The 19,066-nt window shown below is 39.8% G+C and overlaps 1 protein-coding gene across 27 annotated transcripts in view; it reads left to right on the plus strand.

Annotated features, from left to right (window-relative positions):
• The window catches only part of POU2F1 (POU class 2 homeobox 1), a 196,816-nt gene that overhangs the window by 129,745 nt on the left and 48,005 nt on the right, over positions 1–19,066 (plus strand). For 15 of the 27 annotated variants that reach the window (XM_069548058.1, XM_069548202.1, XM_069548226.1 and 12 more), the window contains 2 exons: positions 14,462–14,562; positions 18,174–18,227. In XM_069548058.1, coding sequence (XP_069404159.1) covers positions 14,462–14,562; positions 18,174–18,227 — 155 coding nt within the window. Of the gene's footprint in view, positions 1–5,719; positions 5,894–6,461; positions 6,531–14,461; positions 14,563–18,173; positions 18,228–19,066 lie in introns of all 27 variants that reach the window. The other 12 variants (XM_069548192.1, XM_069548016.1, XM_069548035.1 and 9 more) reach the window with 3 other exon arrangements.

Raw genomic sequence — 19,066 nt, forward strand, 5'->3', positions numbered from 1 at the left:
AAGCAGGGTGACAATATACAGCCTTGATGTACTCCTTTTCCTATTTGGAACCAGTCTGTTGTTCCATGTCCAGTTCTAACTGTTGCTTCCTGACCTGCGTACAGATTTCTCAAGAGGCAGGTCAGGTGGTCTGGTATTCCCATCTCTTTGAGAATTTTCCACAGTTTGTTGTGATCCACACAGTCAAAGGCTTTGGCATAGTCAATAAAGCAGAAATAGAAGTGTTTCTGAAACTCTTGTTTTTTTGATGATCCAGTGGATGTTGGCAGTTTGATCTCTGGGTCCTCTGCCTTTTCTAAAACCAGGTTAAACATCTGGAAGTTTACGTCTCACTTATTGTTGAAGCCTGGCTTGGAGAATTTTGAACATTACTAGCGTGTGAGATGAGTGCAACTGTGCGGTAGTTTAAGCATTCTTTGGCATTGCTGTTCTTTGGGATTGGAATGAAAACCGACCTATTCCAGTCCTGTGGCCACTGCTGAGTTTTCCAAATTTGCTGGCATATTGAGTACAGCACTTTCACAACATCATCTTTGAGGATTTGAAATAGCTCAACTGGAATTCCATCACCTCCACTAGCTTTGTTCATAGTGATGCTTCCTAAGGCCTACTTGACTTCGCGTTCTAGGATGTCTGGCTCTAGGTGGGTGATCATACCATCGTGATTATCTAGGTCATGAAGATCTTTTCTGTATAGTTTTTCTGTGTATTCTTGCCACTTCTTCTTAATATCCTCTGCTTCTGTTAGGTCCATACCATTTCTGTCCTTAATTGTGCCTATCTTTGCATGAAATGTTCCCTTGGTATCTCTAATATTCTTGAAGAGATCTCTATTTTTTCCCATTGTATTGTTTTCCTCTATTTATTGCACTGATCGCTGAGGAAGGCTTTCTTATCTCTTCTTGCTATTCTTTGGAACTCTGCATTCAAATGGGTATATCTTTCCTTTTCTCCTTTGCTTTTGGCTTCTCTTCTTTTCACAGCTATCTGTAAGGCCTCCTCAGACAGCCATTTTGCTTTTTGCATTTCTTTTTCCTGGGGATGTTCTTGATCCTGGGGAGGTTTCCTGTCTCCTGTACAATGTCACGAACCTCCCACCACAGTTCATCAGGCACTCTATCAGATCTAATCCCTTAAGTCTATTTCTCACTTCCACTGTGTAATTGTAAGGGATTTGATTTAGGTCATACCGGAATGGTCTAGTGATTTTCCTCACTTTCTTCAGTTTAAGTCTGACTTTGGCAATAAGGAGTCCATGACCTGAGCCACAGTGAGCTCCCAGTCTTGTTTTTGTTGACTGTATAGAGCTTCTCCATCTTCGGCTTCAAAGAAAGTAATCAATCTGATTTCAAATTTTTAGCAGATGTGTTATAATCATCCATTCCGTGGATAAACTATAGCCTCAGTTCTGATTATGCATCTTGTTTTGTAATAACATAGAATGTTTTTATAGCCATAAGTGATGCTCTTTCTGGATTTCCATTATCCCAGGTTCCTCCCATTTTATGGTGACACACTTGGAAGAAACCACCTGTTCACACACACACACACACACACACACACACGTAGAAGCAAGTTTTCATGAAGATCTTTTGGCTGTTTTTTGTATTAGATATGACCCACAGTTGCCTGACTTTTTGTGGAGTTCATTTGGAATGTGTGCTGCTAATCAAGGTGATGAAGTGACAGGCACAGATATTATCATTATTTCTTGTAGGACATCTGAAATTTAACCATAATTTTGATTGCCTTAAATTTACTGAAATTAAATTTACTGCCTTAAATTAAAAATCTGAAGAAAAAAAAAAAACTTTCCCCTATTGTATAGGTTTAACTGAAGTAGTAGTATATAATGTGGCTGCTCATTACAGATTAAAATATAGTAGATATTATCCAGAATATAGGTGCTTATTGATGGAAGATTGCTTTCACAAACCCCATGTTCCAGAATTTCTCATTCAAAAAAATTTTGTTTATTTTTGTACATACACAGTTCGACTAGAGGTTAACTCTCTCGTTACTTGCCTTGTAGCAGAATGTCAAGTGGCCAGTTAGAGAGGTGAGATTGGCTGCTATAGCCAGGGACGCTCATAGGCAAGTAAGATCCCTGCTGTCTGTTTTGTTCTACAGCTGAGAATTCATCTTCTCAGCTGTTTAATTGAGGTGCAGTGCATATGACGTAAAGTTAACCGTTGAAGGCGAGCAGTTCTGTGGCGTCGAGCACCTTCACAGTGCTGCTGCAGCTGCTGCTTTTATCCAGCTCTAATGTTATTCCAAAGGGAAACCAGGAAAAGATTGCTCTACTTTCCCCCCCACCAGCTCCTGGCAGTCATCAGTATGTGATCTGTCTGTATTGGTTGAACCCTTCTGGAGATGTCATTTAAATGGAATCATACAGTATGTCTGTCTGACTTCCTCACTTAGCATGATGTTTTTGCGGTTCATCTAGGTTGTAGCAGTACTTCATTATTTTTGTGCCCAAATAATATTCCATTGTGTGACTATACCACAGCTTGTTTTTCCAGTCACCTGTTAATGGACATTTGGGTTGTTTCTGCTTTTTAGTTACTGTGAATAGTGCTACTGTGGACATTCATGTCCGAGGATTTGAGTATCTGTTTTCAGTTCTTTGGGGTATATACTTATAGTGGAATTGATGGATCATGTAGTTAACATTTTTGAAGATCCACTAAACTCTTCCGCAGCAGCTCAATGATTTTCTATTTCCATAATCAGGGCCAAGGATCCCATTTTCTCCACATCCTTGTTACACTTGTAATTATCCTTTTTTTTCCCTCCTAGAGCCTGCTAATTGGTTGAATAATATACATTTAAAGTAACCTCTCTGCATTCATTTTTGTCAGGAAATAGTGTTAGAAACCAAATCTCTACTTTTTTTCGACACTGTCTTTGGTCATCTCCCTCTGCATTACAGTTAGAAGGACTTATGATATGAATAATGGGTTGTAATAAAGTATGTTTACATCTGAACCACTTGATTGTTGCTTTACTCACCTTGGTGGCTCAGCCCTCACTCTGTAACCCTAGACCCTGTTTAAAATCTCCTCTCTCCCTCTCTGCCACACTAGAACTCTCAAAGCACTTTGTACCTTTCTTACTGCAAATATCATAGTCTGCCATGCTTGGCTTGAGGGCAGTGGCAGCTTTTCTTATTTATTTACTACCTCTCAAACCCATGCATTTAGAAGAAAAATCTGAGATCACTGAGATTAGAAAAAAGAAAATTTGTTTTTAAATATCATGGTTTCCTTTAGATATAACTAGATCCTGAAGACATAATTAAATTGTAAGTTTTAATTTTGAGGCCTCAAAGGGTTGGCCTGTTTGGAAAATATTAATATTATCTCTTAAATAAGGATTAAGTGTCTTTACTTAAAAGCTCGATTGTACTCTTTAATGACCCGTATGGGAATAGAATCTAAAAACAAGTGGACATATATGTCTATACATAACTGATTGACTTTTCTGTACAGCAGAAACTAACACAACATTGTAAATCAACTATACTCCAGTAAAATTAATTTAAGAGTAGAAATAAAGGTACATCTATTTTTTAATTGCTTTAATCATTATGGATTCAATATGTATGGGATTCATATATACAAACTACTATACATAAGATGGGGCTTCCCGGCTGGCACTTGTGGTATAGAACCCGCCTGCCAGTGCAGGAGACATAGGAGCTATGGGGTCCATCCCTGGGTCGGGAAGACCCCCTGGAGGAGGGTGTGGTAACCCACTCCAGTGTTCTTGCCTGGAGAATCCCACGGACAAAGGAGCCTTGCGGGCTACAGTCCATGGAGTCACAGAAGAGTCGGACATGACTTAGCGACTAACACAACAAAAAAAGGACGTGGATATCTATTCTCATTCATGGAGAAATGACAATAAGATTAGGATAATGAAAGAATGTCCTCCCTCTACCAAAAAATAATAATAATAAAATAAAGGCACTCCTGGACAGAATTTTAAAAAGCAGAAGTCAGTTTTTTTTAAGAGACAAATCACAAGGAGTAAATAGAAGGTATAAACTATTGCTTTTGTGTTGGGAAGGTTGGAAACATAAAGGAAGGCAGCACATGGTCTGGGCACTGAGAGGCATTGAAAAGCGTGAAACCTGTGCAAATCTCAGAAGTGTGAACTATTTATCAGGAGAGGAGACCTTTGCCTGTTCGGTCCTTGACTACTACCTATGAAGAAACAACTTCCTGGGAGATGACAACTTGCCAGTTCTTAGTGAAAGTCGCTCAGTCATGTCTGACTCTTTGCAACCCCATACAGTCTTGAAATTCTCCAGGCCAGAACACTGGAGTGGGGATCTTGGGGGAATCTTCTGAACCCAGGGATCAAACCCAGGTCTCCTGCGTTGCAGGCGGATTCTTTACGAGCTGAGCCACTGGGGAAGCCAAAAATTCTTGAACTCCATGTAAGTTTCACCTCACTTTGAGCTGGGCCTTCACTGTAACTAGGGTCCTTGGATTCACCTCTAATGCACCTGCTTTTTTCTTTGCCTCTTGCTGTCTAGATGTGTCCCCAAAAGTTTACTGCAACTCTGGTCATTGTTGATGTTTTTCTTTTACTGTTTTCATATAAAAGTGGTTATTGTAAAAACCTTTATGTAAACACATACATGTGCTTTAAGCACTCATGTGCCTACCACTCTGGTCACAAAACAGTTATCCTGTTCCAGAAGGCCATGGTAGGTCCATTCTGATCCTGTGCTTCTACCAAAGAGGCAGCCATCAACCTGAACTTGGTGTTAGCGGCCACACTGCTTTTCTCTCCACATTTTTCCAGCTATGTATTAGTTGAATCATACTATATATATATATTCTCTGTCTGGTTTCTTTTGCTGAACGTTATGTTTTAGGGATTCATCCAGGTTTGTACATATATCTCTAATTCACTTTCACTGGATGTGTAATCCCAGTATATGAATGCATCACAATTTTTCTATCCATTCTATTACTGATAGACGTTTCCATTATTTTTAGGCTTTTGCTATTACAGACATTACTGCTATAATTTTGTGATCTCTTGATACATATGTGTGAACATCTCTAGAGTATTTAATAATGTAACTGCTGAACCTGTTACAGTGTTACTCAGTAATGTGGCCACAGCTAAAGTGGTAGTACTGAATAATACTGCTACCAACAACAGACGAGAATTGTACTCTTGCCAAAACTTCCTATTAACCGCCTTTGTAATTTTAGCCAATCTAGCGGGTGTAAAATGCTATCTCATTGGGACTTTATTGTATTTCCCTAGTTTCCAAGGAAGTTGAATATCCTTTCTTGTGTTTCTGGGCCATTATGTTTCCTCTTTTGTGAAATTCTTAATTCATTTGTTTTGCCAATCTAATTTTTCTTTTGGGCTTTTACAGTTGATTCATGGGAGTTTTTTGTGTGTTCTGAATACTAATCCTTTCTTATTTATATGTATTGTAGTTATTTTCTTCTTTTCATTAATTATACATAGTCTTTTGATGAACGATGCTTGTAATTTTAAAGTAGTACGTATGTATGTGGTTAGTCGCTCAGTTGTGTCCGACTCTACGTGAACCCAGGGACTGTATCCCAACACGCTTCTCTGTCCATGGGGATTCTCCAGGCAAGAATACTGGAGTGGGTTGCCATGCCCTCCTCCAGGGGATCTTCCCAACCCAGGGATTGAACCCAGATCTTCCACATTGCAGGTGGATTCTTTACCATCTGAGCTACCAGGGAAGTCCAAGAATTCTGGAATGAGTAGCCTATCCATTCAGAAGATCTTCGCAACCCAGGAATCAAATGGGAATCTCCTGCATTACAGATGGATTCTTTATCAACTGACCTACCAAGGAAGCCCAGGTCATCTGTGTATAACAAAGGCAATTTTTAACAGATTTTGTGTGCTGCATCTTATTAAATTCTCTTATTCTGATCATTCTTATTCTGATTATTCACTTCATTTCAGTCGCTCAGTCCTGTCCAACTCTTTGTGATCCCATGGACTGCAGCACGCCAGGCTTCCTTGTCCATCACCAACTCCTGGAGCTTGCTCAAACTCATGCCCATCGCGTCGGTGATGCCATCCAATTATCTCATGCTCTGTCGTCCCCTTCTCCTCCTGCCTTCAATCTTCCCCAGCATCAGGGTCTTTTCCAGTGAGTCAGTTCTTCACATCAGGTGGCCCAAGTTTCAGCTGCAGCATCAGTCCTTCCAGTGAATATTCAGAGCTGATTTCCTTTAGGATTGACTGGTTGGATCTCCTTGCAGTCCAAGGGACTCTCAAGAATCTTCTCCAACACCACAGTTTAAAAGCATCAGTTCTTTGACAGTCAGCTTTATTTATGGTGCAATTCTCACATTCATACATGACTACCAAACAAACCATACCTTTGACTAGATGGACCTTGTTGGCAAAGTAATGTCTCTGCTTTTTAATATGCTGTCTAGGTTGGAGAAGGAAATGGAAACCCACTGCAGTACTCTTGCCTGGAACATCCCATGGACGGAGGAGCCCTGGTAGGCCACAGTCCGTGGGGTCGCGAAGAGTCGGATTTCTCTGGCATAACTGTTCTACAGTTGGTCGGTCGTCTGCTTGTCGGCTCTCTGGCAGGGTTCATGGCAACCTCTTCTTAAAGGGCGTATGCCACATGCCGTGTGACCCAGGTCTGCCACATGCAGAGCCGCTACCCCTGCGGCAGCCCACTGCTGACCAGTGCCCCTGCAGGAGACACTCAAACACCCAGGGGCAGGTCTGGCTCAGTCTCTGTGGGACCTCCTGTTGCGCACAGGTTTTGTTTGAGCCCTCCAAGCATCTCTGGCGGTTATGGGGTTTGATTCTAATTGTGATTTCGCCCCTCCTACCTTCTGGTTGCAGCTTCTCCTTTGCCCTTTGACGTGGTATATCTTTTTTTGCTGGGATCCCACATTCTCCTGCCAATGGTTGTTTGACAGTGAGTTGTAATTTTGGAGTTCTCGCACGAGAAGATGAGCGCACATCCTTCTCCTCTGCCATCTTGCGTGTCTTTATAAACATCTTGTGTGTTATGCTCCTTAGGATATTCTATATCCATAATCAAATTATCTAGGAAGAAGGTTTGTTTTTTTCACCCGAGCTTACTGTTTTCTTTCCTTATTTTGCTGACTAAGCCTTCCAATAGCTAGCACCCCTAGCTTGTTCTTAATCTTAAGTGAGTGCATCTAGTGTTACTCTTTCTCAAGTTAGAGAAGCTTCTTTCTTTTCTTACACCTAGAATTTTTATCATAAGTGGTTATTGAATTTTGTCTAAATGTTTTTCTCCATCTTTTGAGGTGATTGTATGATTTTACCCCCTTACATTATATGAATTTCTTTTAGCCCGAAACCAACCTTGCATTCCTGGAATAAATCCATCTTAGTCACAATATTTTATCATACTGGATTATTTTTGTTATTATTTAGGATATTTTCATATATTTATGATTTTTGTTTTTCATACTTTGTCAAGTTTTAGTATCAAGGTTATGCTGGCCTCATAAAATGAGTTATGAAGTATTTCCTGTTTTTTTAAACCACACTCTTGATAATGTTGTATAGGATTGGAATTATTTTTTCCTTGAATTTTTGCAAGCAGAATAATATAATCTAGACTTTTCATTTTCGGGAATATTTTTAATCTACTAATTCAATTTCTTCAAATGCTATGGACTCTTGGGTTGGTTGGTTTGTTTGTTTTTTTCCTTTCTTGAGTCAGTCTTGATAAAGTTTGTGGAGAGTTATCTGTCTCTAAGTTTTATTTATCAGTTCACAATATCTTCTTTTTAGTTTCTGTGACTTTTTTTATTTTGCTCATTTGGTTATCCTTAAATTATTTGCTCCTTTTATTTTATTTTACCAGAAGTTTGTTAGGTTATATGATTCTTTTAAAAGAACCAAGTTGATATTTCTGTTACGTGTTTTCCCTCATTTCATTAATTCTTGATCCATTTCTTTCTTCTTTCTCAGTACTTAATCCTTATATTTTTCTGTACCATTTGATCATACTACCCTATCCTTGCAGCTTTCTCTTCTCTGGCTCCTGAGGATGTTAGTCTTGAGGGAGCTTTTTCCTACTTTTTTAACTGCTTCCTCTGACTCTTTGTCTTTACATCTCCTAATTAGGTCCCCTCTTATCTTCAACTTTTTCTCTATATGCAGTCCCAGCCTATGATGGTGCAAAAACAATATGGACCCTGTAGAAACCATACTTTGAATCCATGGACTCTGTAGAAACCATACTTTAAATCTTAAATTTTGATCTTTTCCTAGGCTGGTGATGGATACTGTCTTGGGTGCTGGGCAGCAGCAGGAGGGTAAACAACTGATACACTTATAACCATTCAGCACCTATGCACCCATTCTGTTTTTCACTTGCATTACATTATTTATTAAGTTACATGCTGCTGCTGCTGCTGAGTTGCATCAGTCATGTCCGACTCTGTGCAACCCCATAGACGGCAGCTTGTCAAGCTTCTCTGTCCCTGGGATTCTCCAGACAAGAATACTGAAGTGGGTTGCCATTTTCTTCTCCAATGCATGCATGCATGCTAAGTCGCTTCAGTTATGTCCGACTCTGTGCGACTCCATAGACGGCAGCTTGTCAAGCTTCTCTGTCCCTGGGATTCTCCAGGCAAGAACACTGGAGTGGGTTGCCATATTCCTTCTCCATTAAGTTACGTGAGATAGTCAATATTTTATTATAAAACAAGCTTTGCGTTAGATGATTTTACCCAACTGCACCCTACTCCACTGCTCTTGCCTGGAAAATCCCATGGACAGAGGAGCATGGTAGGCTGCAGTCCATGGGGTCACAAAGAGTCGGACACGACTAAGCGACTTCACTTTCACTTTTCACTTTCATGCATTGGAGAAGGAAATGGCAACCCACTCCAATGTTCTTGCCTGGAGAATCCCAGGGACGGTGGAGCCTGGTGGGCTGCCATCTATGGGGACGCACAGAGTCGGACACGACTGAAGCGACTTAGCAGCAATAGCAGCAGCAAGCTAATAAAAATGTTCTGAGCATATTTAAGTTAAGTCAGGCCAAGCTATGACATTCTGTAGGTTAGGTGTATTAAATGCATTTTTGACTTAGGATATTTTCAATTTAGGAAGGGTTTTATCAGAATGTAACCCCATTGTTAATTAAAGAAGATCTATACATATATCCATTCTTAATTAATAGACTTTTTACTTTACTAATTTCAACTATCCTTTCGCTCTGAGTGAGTTTATGCAGAGTCAGGAACCCATTCCTTGTCTTAGCCCTTCCACCAACTAGCTCAGACATCTTGAGCAATTCACTTAAGATTCCTTAATCTCTGTTTCTTCACCAATGAGATAAGGAGGTGCTGTATACAAGACCTTTGAAGTTTACCTCAGTAATACTGTTCTAGTGATAACCTTACAAGTTCTTTAGCTCTGACCTGTCATTTCTAAACTCCTCAGGATCACTTGTCTTAGATGTTTTATTAGGGTTTCTGAAACTCTATGCTGTATCTTATGTTAATCTGCATATGTAATTCAGCCTGCTCCCCCAACCTTTTAGTTTCCCTGATTGCTCCTTTGAATGCTGCTATTTTCTCAGGCACACATTTGATTTTGGCTCCCAGCATCCCTATTTTTCCATGCTGTCTTCATACTGAAGTCTGATTAGGATATCCTGTGTATGGCTGTGTATCTGTTCCCTTCTCCTTTCTTTAGCTCAGAATGTGTTTTACAAGAATGATTTCTATGCAGTATCTACTTTATTCTACCTCTCATATCCCAGTGGAGCCTCAGCATTTTAATTAAAAAAATAATAATATGTGCCTTTGCATCTCAGATCTCTGGTTGTCTGAGTTGTTATTTCAATGTTTTGATCATACCATGCTTTGGATACCATGACTTGATGCCACCCCTTTTATCCACAAGAGGAAGAGCAGAGTACTTAAATAGCGTTACCTGTAGGCCACGGGAATAGGCTTTTTATACCAGAAATCAGTCAAACTTGTGTATTTCTTTGTGATTTACAAAAAGCTTGTTATTTTTATTTTTATGAGACCTCAACAATGGATCCAGTGTGTGGAATTTTTATGGTCTCCATCAGTTCAGTTCAGTCGCTCAGTGGTGTCCGACTCTTTGCGACCCCATGAATTGCAGCATGCCAGGCCTCCCTGTCCATAACCAACTCCCGGAGTTCACTCAGACTCACGTCCATTGAGTTGGTGATGCCATCTAGCCATCTCATCCTCTGTCATCCCCTTCTCCTGCTGCCCCCAATCCCTCTCAGCATCAGAGTCTTTTCCAATGAGTCAACTCTTCACATGAGGTGGCCAAAGTACTGGAGTTTCAGCTTTAGCATCATTCCTTCCAAAGAAATCCCAGGGCTGATCTCCTTTAGGATGGACTGGTTGGATCTCCTTGCAGTCCAAGGGACTCTCAAGAGTCTTCTCCAGCACCGCAGTTCAAAAGCATCAATTCTTCGGCACTCAGCTTTCTTCACGGTCCAACTCTCACATCCATACCTGACCACTGGAAAAACCACAGCCTTGACTAGATGGACCTTAGTCAACAAAGTAATCTCTCTGCTTTTGAATATACTATCTAGGTTAGTCATAACTTTTCTTGTAAGGAGTAAGTGTCTTTTAATTTCATGGTTGCAGTCACCATCTGCAGTGATTTTGGAGCCTAAAAAAATAGTCTGACACTGTTTCCACTGTTTCCCCATCTATTTCCCATGAAGTGATGGGACTGGATGCCATGATCTTCGTTTTCTGAATGTTGAGTTTTAAGCCAACTTTTTCGCTCTCCTCTTTCACTTTCATCAAGAGGCTTTTTAGTTCTTCTTCACTTTCTACCATAAGGGTGGTGTCGTCTGCATATCTGAGGTTATTGATATTTCTCCCGGCAATCTTGATTCCAGCTTCTGTTTCTTCCAGTCCAGCGTTTCTCATGATGTACTCTGCATATAAGTTAAATAAGCAGGGTGACAATATACAGCCTTGACGTACTCCTTTTCCTATTTGGAACCAATCTGTTGTTCCATGTCCAGTTCTAACTGTTGCTTCCTGACCTGCATACAGATTTCTCAAGAGGCATGTCAGGTGGTCTGGTATTCCCATCTCTTTCAGAATTTTCCACAGTTTGTTGTGATCCACACAGTCAAAGGCTTTGGCATAGTCAATAAAGCAGAAATAGATGTTTTTCTGGAATTCTCTTGCTTTTTCCATGATCCAGCAGATGTTGGCAATTCTGGTTCCTCTGCCTTTTCTAAAACCAGCTTGACCATCAGGGAGTTCACAGTTCACGTATTGCTGAAGCCTGGCTTGGAGAATTTTGAGCATTACTTTACTAGCATGTGAGATGAGTGCAGTTGTGTGGTAGTTTGAGCATTCTTTGGCATTACCTTTCTTTGGAATTGGAATGAAAACTGACCTTTTCCAGTCCTGTGGCCACTGCTGAGTTTTCCAAATTTGCTGGCATATTGAGTGCAACACTTTCACAGCATCATCGTTTAGCATTTGAAACAGCTCAACTGGAATTCCGTCACCTCCACTAGCTTTGTTCGTAGTGATGCTTTCTAAGGCCCACTTGACTTCACTTTCCAAGATGTCTGGCTCTAGATTAGTGATCACATCATCATGATTATTTGGGTCGTGAAGATCTTTTTTGTACAGTTCTTCCGTGTATTCTTGCCACCTCTTCGTAATATCTTCTGCTTCCGTTAGGTCCATACCATTTCTGTCCTTTATCGAGCCCATCTTTGCATGAAATGTTCCCTTGGTATCTCTAATTTTCTTTAAGAGATCTCTATTCTTTCCCATTCTATTGTTTTCCTCTATTTCTTTGCATTGATCGCTGAAAAAGGCTTTCTTATCTCTTCTTGCTATTCTTTGGAACTCTGCATTCAGATGCTTATATCTTTCCTTTTCTCCTTTGCTTTTCGCTTCTCTTCTTTTCACAGCTATTTGTAAGGCCTCCCCAGACAGCCATTTTGCTTTTTTGCATTTCTTTTCCATGGGGATGGTCTTGATCCCTGTCTCCTGTACAGTGTCACGAACCTCATTCCATAGTTCGTCAGGCACTCTGTCTATCAGATCTAGGCCCTTAAATCTATTTCTCACTTCCACTGTATAATCATAAGGGACTTGATTTAGGTCATACCTGAATGGTCTAGCGGTTTTCCCTACTGTCTTCAATTTGAGTCTGAATTTGGTAATAAGGAGTTCATGATCTGAGCCACAGTCAGCTCCTAGTCTTGTTTTTGCTGACTGTATAGAGCTTCTCCATCTTTGGCTGCAAAGAATATAATCAATCTGATTTCGGTGTTGACTATCTGGTGATGTCCATGTGTAGAGTCTTCTCTTGTGTTGTTGGAAGAGGGTGTTTGCTATGACCAGTGCATTTTCTTGGCAAAACTCTATTAGTCTTTGCCCTGGTTCATTCCGCATTTCAAGGCCAAATTTGCCTGTTACTCCAGGTGTTTCTTGACTTCCTACTTTTGCATTCCAGTCCCCTATAATGAAAAGGACATCTTTTTGGTGTTAGTTCTGAAAGGTCTTGTAGGTCTTCATAGAACCGTTCAACTTCAGCTTCTTCAGCATTACTAGTTGGGGCATAGACTTGGATAACTGTGATATTGAATGGTTTGCCTTGGAGACGAACAGAGAGTGGTCTCATGGTCTCCATGAGAGTGAAATATTTGTTTCTGAAAGACTTCTTCAACTGGTGATGTGTTAATCTCTAAGTGCTTACCTCTGTTTTTCAAAATCTTATCTTCTTTTAGCCTTGTTGATTTATTTATATATATATTTATATTTATGTATCTTGAGGCTTCCTTGGTGGCTCAGATAGTAAACCGTCTGTCTACAATGCGGGAGACCCAGGTTTGATCCCTGGGTCAGGAAGATCCCCTGGAGAAGGAAATGGCAACCCACTCCCGTACTATTGCCTGGAAAATCCCATGGACAGAGGAGCCTGGTAGGCTGCAGTCCGTGGGCTGGCAGAGTCGGACACGACTGAGCGACTTCACTTCAGTGTATCTTGAGCTCGTTTCTCTAGTGGTAGACAGTCTTACAGTCTTGACATAAGTAGTGACTTCCTGCGTCAAGATGCAGATGCAGCCATTGACAAAAATGTGCAACTTTAAATAGTGAACCTTCTGTATGTGGCTTATGGAAGTTAAATTTTATTTCCACTAGTGTCTCACACTACTTGATGCAAGCATGTACTCTTAGTTTCATTAATTACATATATGTAAGAAGTTCTATATTTCCTATCTATGAGAAACTTTAGGAAAAACCATACAAGAACAATGACTATGAGATTTTTCAAGGAGGTGAAATACATGTGCACTTTTTAAATAATTATCTCAAACCTTAAATAGGTCTTGTGAGTCATGTGATCTACCTAATTAATTCTGTTAAAATGATGCGTTTGCTCAGCTAGGATATATAATGGCAGAAGTTAGCCCCCTTTTAGAAATACCACCTGAAGTTTCTAGCTTGTTCTTTTCTAACTGGTCTGTTCTGTCAGCATACACGAGGCTGAGGAAGAGACATTGAGATGCTCTGGTGGTAGGGAACGGAAACTCACTGCCATGTTCAAGTGACTCCATGGTTCTTGCAGGTCCCCATAGTCCATTATATTTTATGCCCTACAAAATATTCTGGTTATTCCTAAATAGTATCTAGACACAGTGATTTGGAAACAATGTAGTATATCTCTTAGAATGTATTTCTGGGTAGTGGGGGGCTATGTCTTTCCATAAATTAGTCTGATTCCCACATTAGATGCAGTGTAAGTGGTTAAAGGCACTGAGTGACCTAACAGATGGAGAACGATAGTGACAGCAGAGCCCCTGCTAACTGGGTGTATGCAGCGACCTGTACTTTAATGAAATCATTTTGTTTATCTAAGTGATTGCTTTTACTGTCATTCATTAAGGCATTTTAAGAGTAAACTCATCTCAATCTTGGCAAAGTCACCTGTTAATTTCTTCTGTCCAAGCCATGTATCGAGAAAGGAGAGACTAGAAGACAGCCTTGGTACTCACATAAGAGCTCTGTCTCTACCAGTCTTTACAACAGCATAATAATGATAATCTTTTCTTCAAGCCACCTTAGGTTTCATGCTTATTCTGACCCCAGTTGCTCTAATTGCTGCTTTCACTTTTGAACTAACATGATTTTATAATTTATTATTCATATTTTTGTTTCTTAAGCTTTATCTGCATTCATGTACGTGTCTTGCGGTCCTGTCTTTAGAAGAGAAATCATTTTACTGTATTTTCTTCATCCTTTTGAATCTCTTTTCCTCCTTGGAGGTACTTAGAAAAATGCTTGTACAAAATAGGTGCTTGTACAAAATAAATGCACCTGTTTAAGAACAGTCTGGTGCTTAGTTCAGTTTTTGTGTTTTCAATAGTTGTGTTATTTTGCTTGCTTTCTAGGCACACAAACCAATGGTCTGGACTTTCAGAAGCAGCCTGTGCCCGTTGGAGGAGCCATCTCAACAGCCCAGGCCCAGGCTTTCCTTGGACATCTCCATCAGGTAGGTTGTTCTGCTCAGCTATGAGTGAGAGTGAAAAATGGAGACATGGAATGCCAGGGCTTAGTAAAGTTATTTCAGAATGCGGGGCTTTTAAAGTTGATTTAAACCTGGTATTACCAGCATCTAACCGTGTCATTCTGAATGGTTACTAGGGAATCCTTTAACTTAGTTATATAGCTGTTGACCCCACAGCTGTATGAAAAAGAGTTCCTTGTTTGAACAGATACATTTACAACTGGGTTACTGTTTTGTGAGTGTGGTCTGTGGTAAATCACTGAAAGTATTGAATAGTAAATTACAAAGTCATCCAAAATGATTTAACACCCATTGCCTGAGACCTGCTGTGTAAGGCTTTGAGTTCACAGCTCGTATTCCTTCTTTAAAGCAATTTCAGACCATTTACATTTGGGCAACCACTTAGAGGTTTTGCTTGACTGTGAACATCCTGGTTTGGAGTTCAACTTTATTACTCTTATATTACGTGAATTTCTCCTAAGTCTAAAGCAGGTTCTAAATCTATCATCCATATGTTATCATTAATGTAAACAGAAGAGGAATATAAAAACAAATATTGACTCTCCAGGAGTTGAGGGATATGGGAGCTGGTTGAAAATTGAAAGTAAATAAACAGTGAAAGCATTTGGGAGACAGATTAGGAATGTGTCTCAGCTGCTTGATTTATGCTCACAGTTACATGTTAAAGCTTCACTTTGCACAACTTGTTGGTCTTTACTTCACATAAACCCTAGGACCAGTTTAGTGTACAAATTATGCAGGTCAGCAGTAGTGGTTTTGGTAGTGCCAGATGGTACTAGTGGTGGAGGTTCAATGAAAAGCACATATGGACATAAAATAATAGATGCTCAATAATTATTTGTTGAACAAATGAATGAATGGATGGCAAAACTTAGGAGTACAGAGGAAGAAATGATGAGCTCATCTCACATATTTTAAGATTTTTTCATAGGGTGATTTTTAAGCCAAGTAGGATGTTGTTGTTTGGTCGCTAAGTCATGTCTGACTCTTTGTAACTCCAGGAACTATAGCACACCAGGCTTCCCTGTCCTTCACTATCTCCTAGAATTTGCTCAGACTCATGTCCATTGAGTCAGTGATGTCATCTTCCCCAGCATCAGGGTCTTTTCCAGTGAGTCAGCTCTTCACCAAACTCTTTTTTCAGGTGGCCAAAATATTGGAGCTTCAGCATTCCAAGGAGCAAGCATCTTTTAATTTCATGGCTGCAGTCACCATTCACAGTGATTTTGGAGCCCCAGAAAATAAAGTCTGTCACTGTTAACACTTTTCCCCCATCTATTTGCCATGACGTGATGGGGCTAGATGCCATGGTCTTCATTTTCTGAATGTTGAGTTTTAAGCCAAGTTTTTCACTCTCCTCTTTCACCTTCATCAAGAGGTTCTTTTTTAGTTCCTCTTTGCCTTCTGCCGTTAGAGTGCTATCATCTGCATATCTGAGGTTGTTGATATTTCTCCCAGCAATCTTGATTCCATCTGTGCTTCATCCAGCCCGGCATTTTGCGTGATGTACTCTGCATATAAGTTAAATAAGCAGGGTTACAGTATATAGCCTTAACGTGCTCCTTTTCCTCTTTTGAACTAGTCCATTGTTCCATGTCTGTTCCAGGGGATCTTCTCAACCCAGGGGATGAACTCAGGTCTCCAGCATTTCAGGCAGTTACTTTACCATCTGAGCCACCAGGGAAGCCCAAAGGATATTGGGAGCTAGCTAAATGGAGTTATAAAGGGATGCTCTCACTTTTTGTTTTCAACTTCTATTTTGAAACCTTTAAAGTCTATGAAAAATTGAATAACAATAGAACAGTTTTCAGCCAAAAGCTCTTCATCTGGTATCACTAATTGTTACCAGCTAGCATATATGCTTTATGTGTTTGTGTTTGTGCACATACATTTTGTGTATGTATATACATGTCAACTTGGAGAAGGAAATGGCAACCCACTCCAATGTTCTTGCCTAGAGAATCCTGTGGACGGAGGAGCCTGGTGGGCTGCTGTCCATAAGGTCACATAGAGTCAGACACGACTGAAGCGACTTAGCAGGCATGCATGCACTGGAGAAGGAAATGGCAACCCACTCCAGTGTTCTTGCCTGGAGAATCCCAGGGACAGAGGAGCCTGGTGGGCTGCTATCTATGGGGTCGCACAGAGTCAGACACGACTGAAGCGACTTAGCAGCAGCAGCAGCATACATGTCAACTTGTCCCATTATTCTGTACTGAATTTGATCATTTGATTAAGGTAGTGTCTCAAATTTGTCTACTATAAAGGTAATTTTCTTCCTCATAGTTAATAAGGAGATACTGTAAGACTTGTGTTCCTCAACAGATTTTTAACTGGAAACATCATGATTGAAATAAAATCACAAAGAAACTTTAAGTTCAGGAAGTCTTGATGCTGTGTGCTAAATCCAAAATGGAATTATCCTGTTAATGATAAATTTTTTCAGTCTTCCAAATTTGAACCCTGGAATAATCCATAACTTTTTTTTTTCTTCATTTATATCCAGTCAGTTTCCAAAAGTGTAGTACTTTTGTGATACTTTTCATGTTTCCTACTTTTAATTCCCACTGCTGCCATTCTAGAGTAGGTTTCCATTTATTCAAACCTAGTTTATATAACAATCCAGTTGTTTTATATAGTGTTGATCAATTTAGATTTGACTGATGTTTCATCACAATTAGAACTAGAGGCAAATACACTGTAAATAATATTGTATTCTTCTAAGTGCATAGTAGAAGGAACATGTATCATTACCAGTGGCTTTAACTGTGATCACTTGTCTTCCTGATTTTCCCACTATTTTACCCTGTGTAATTAATAAATATGTATGGAGAGATAGGGAGAGAATGTGTAAATATCATGTTGCTCCTTAAATTTCACCCATTAGTTAGAACATCCATTAGTGACGGTTGCCTGAATCGGTTATTATCATCATGGTTGCCACAGGATGACCCTTATTTTAATATAACCATGGTTTGAACTTTTTGAATGTGTGAAGTGTTAGTATTAACTGTTCAGACAGACTTTTATATGTGCTTTATAGGACAGATTATTTCAGCCAGGATTTTTGAATTATGACAATAAATATTTTAAGGACTTGACTATGTAGGTGTGTATGTGTGTGTATAAGATTTTTACTTTTATATACATGAAACTTTGAAATTAAAATGAGTAGATACTTCTGATTGTTTCTAAGGGTAAAGATAATGTCTATAAGTAGCCTGCTTCTGTGTTCTTTAACACAATGTGGAAGACGAGTTAAGGGTTTAGAAACTCAGTATCCTGTGAGTACAAACAATGTAATGTAAGGAATGTCGAATACAAGTGTGGCATGCCTGCTGATGCAGGTTTAGTGTGGGAAAACATCTTCAGAAAAGAAATTTTAACAGCACTTTCTGCTGGGAGGTGAAGGTACTGTGAGCTTTTCCATGAAGTTTCAGCTCCTTAAGGTGAACCTCTTCATGTGCCTGGCTCTAAACAGAGCACGCGTCTGTAGAGACTTGTTGGTGACAGGCTCTAGTGATGGATGCCAACAGCATGCGATCAGAATCTCCCCAGTTACTTTGCTTTTATAGGTCCAGCTCGCTGGGACAAGCTTACAGGCTGCCGCTCAGTCTCTAAGTGTACAGGTGAGCGGGGACGTGGGACTATGGGTCAGTTTTTCTATTCATTTTTACTATATTTTTCTACTTTTCTGTAATGAATATGCAATAATTTTATAATGAAAATACTTAGAAGTATTACTTTTTTTCTTACTCAATCTCCTGAAAATTCAAATAGATAATCATTGTCATTAATAAAAATCCATTTTGTATTACATCTCTGTGAATGTCCAAAGGTGAACAAGGAAAGTCTGCTTTCAAGGGTTTATTTGGAAGTTCAGTAAAAACGTTTCTAAGTTGTACAGCCATTTATGATTTTTCATATGTTAGGAAAACATTATATTAGAGGGAAGAACGATAAAATGAGAGACCTAAGTCTTAGATTTGAATTCCCATTCTGCCACTCATGAGCTGTGTGAATTTTGGCAAGTCACTTCCTCCTGGGGCTCATTTTTTCTTATACAGTCAGCCCTGCCCACCCCTGGTTCCACATCTGGGTACAGAGAGCTGGCTGTGAAGGACTTCAGCATCTGCAGAGTTGGTGTCTGGAGCAGGGGGTTGAGGGGTGGGGGTGGTCCTGGGACATATTCTCTGTAGATACCAACGGGCAATTGCATATATTTAAATGGACGAGTTTAGAAGATTGACAAGGTTCTTCTCTATTCTGCCGTGTCATGAGTCTTAGAATTGCAATTAAGCCTACTTATAAACATTAATGAGCTTCATACAGTCACATTTAAAAACAAAACTTAAATCTAGGTGCTTTGTTTCTATGAACCATTCAGCATAACATGCAAAGTTTACTTTTTATGCATTACTCCATAATACTTCAGTCAACCTGCTGCTTCCTTTCATTATAGTGTTTA

This window comes from Ovis canadensis, chromosome 1, assembly GCF_042477335.2.
Source record: "Ovis canadensis isolate MfBH-ARS-UI-01 breed Bighorn chromosome 1, ARS-UI_OviCan_v2, whole genome shotgun sequence".
Classification (NCBI taxonomy): domain Eukaryota; kingdom Metazoa; phylum Chordata; class Mammalia; order Artiodactyla; family Bovidae; genus Ovis; species Ovis canadensis.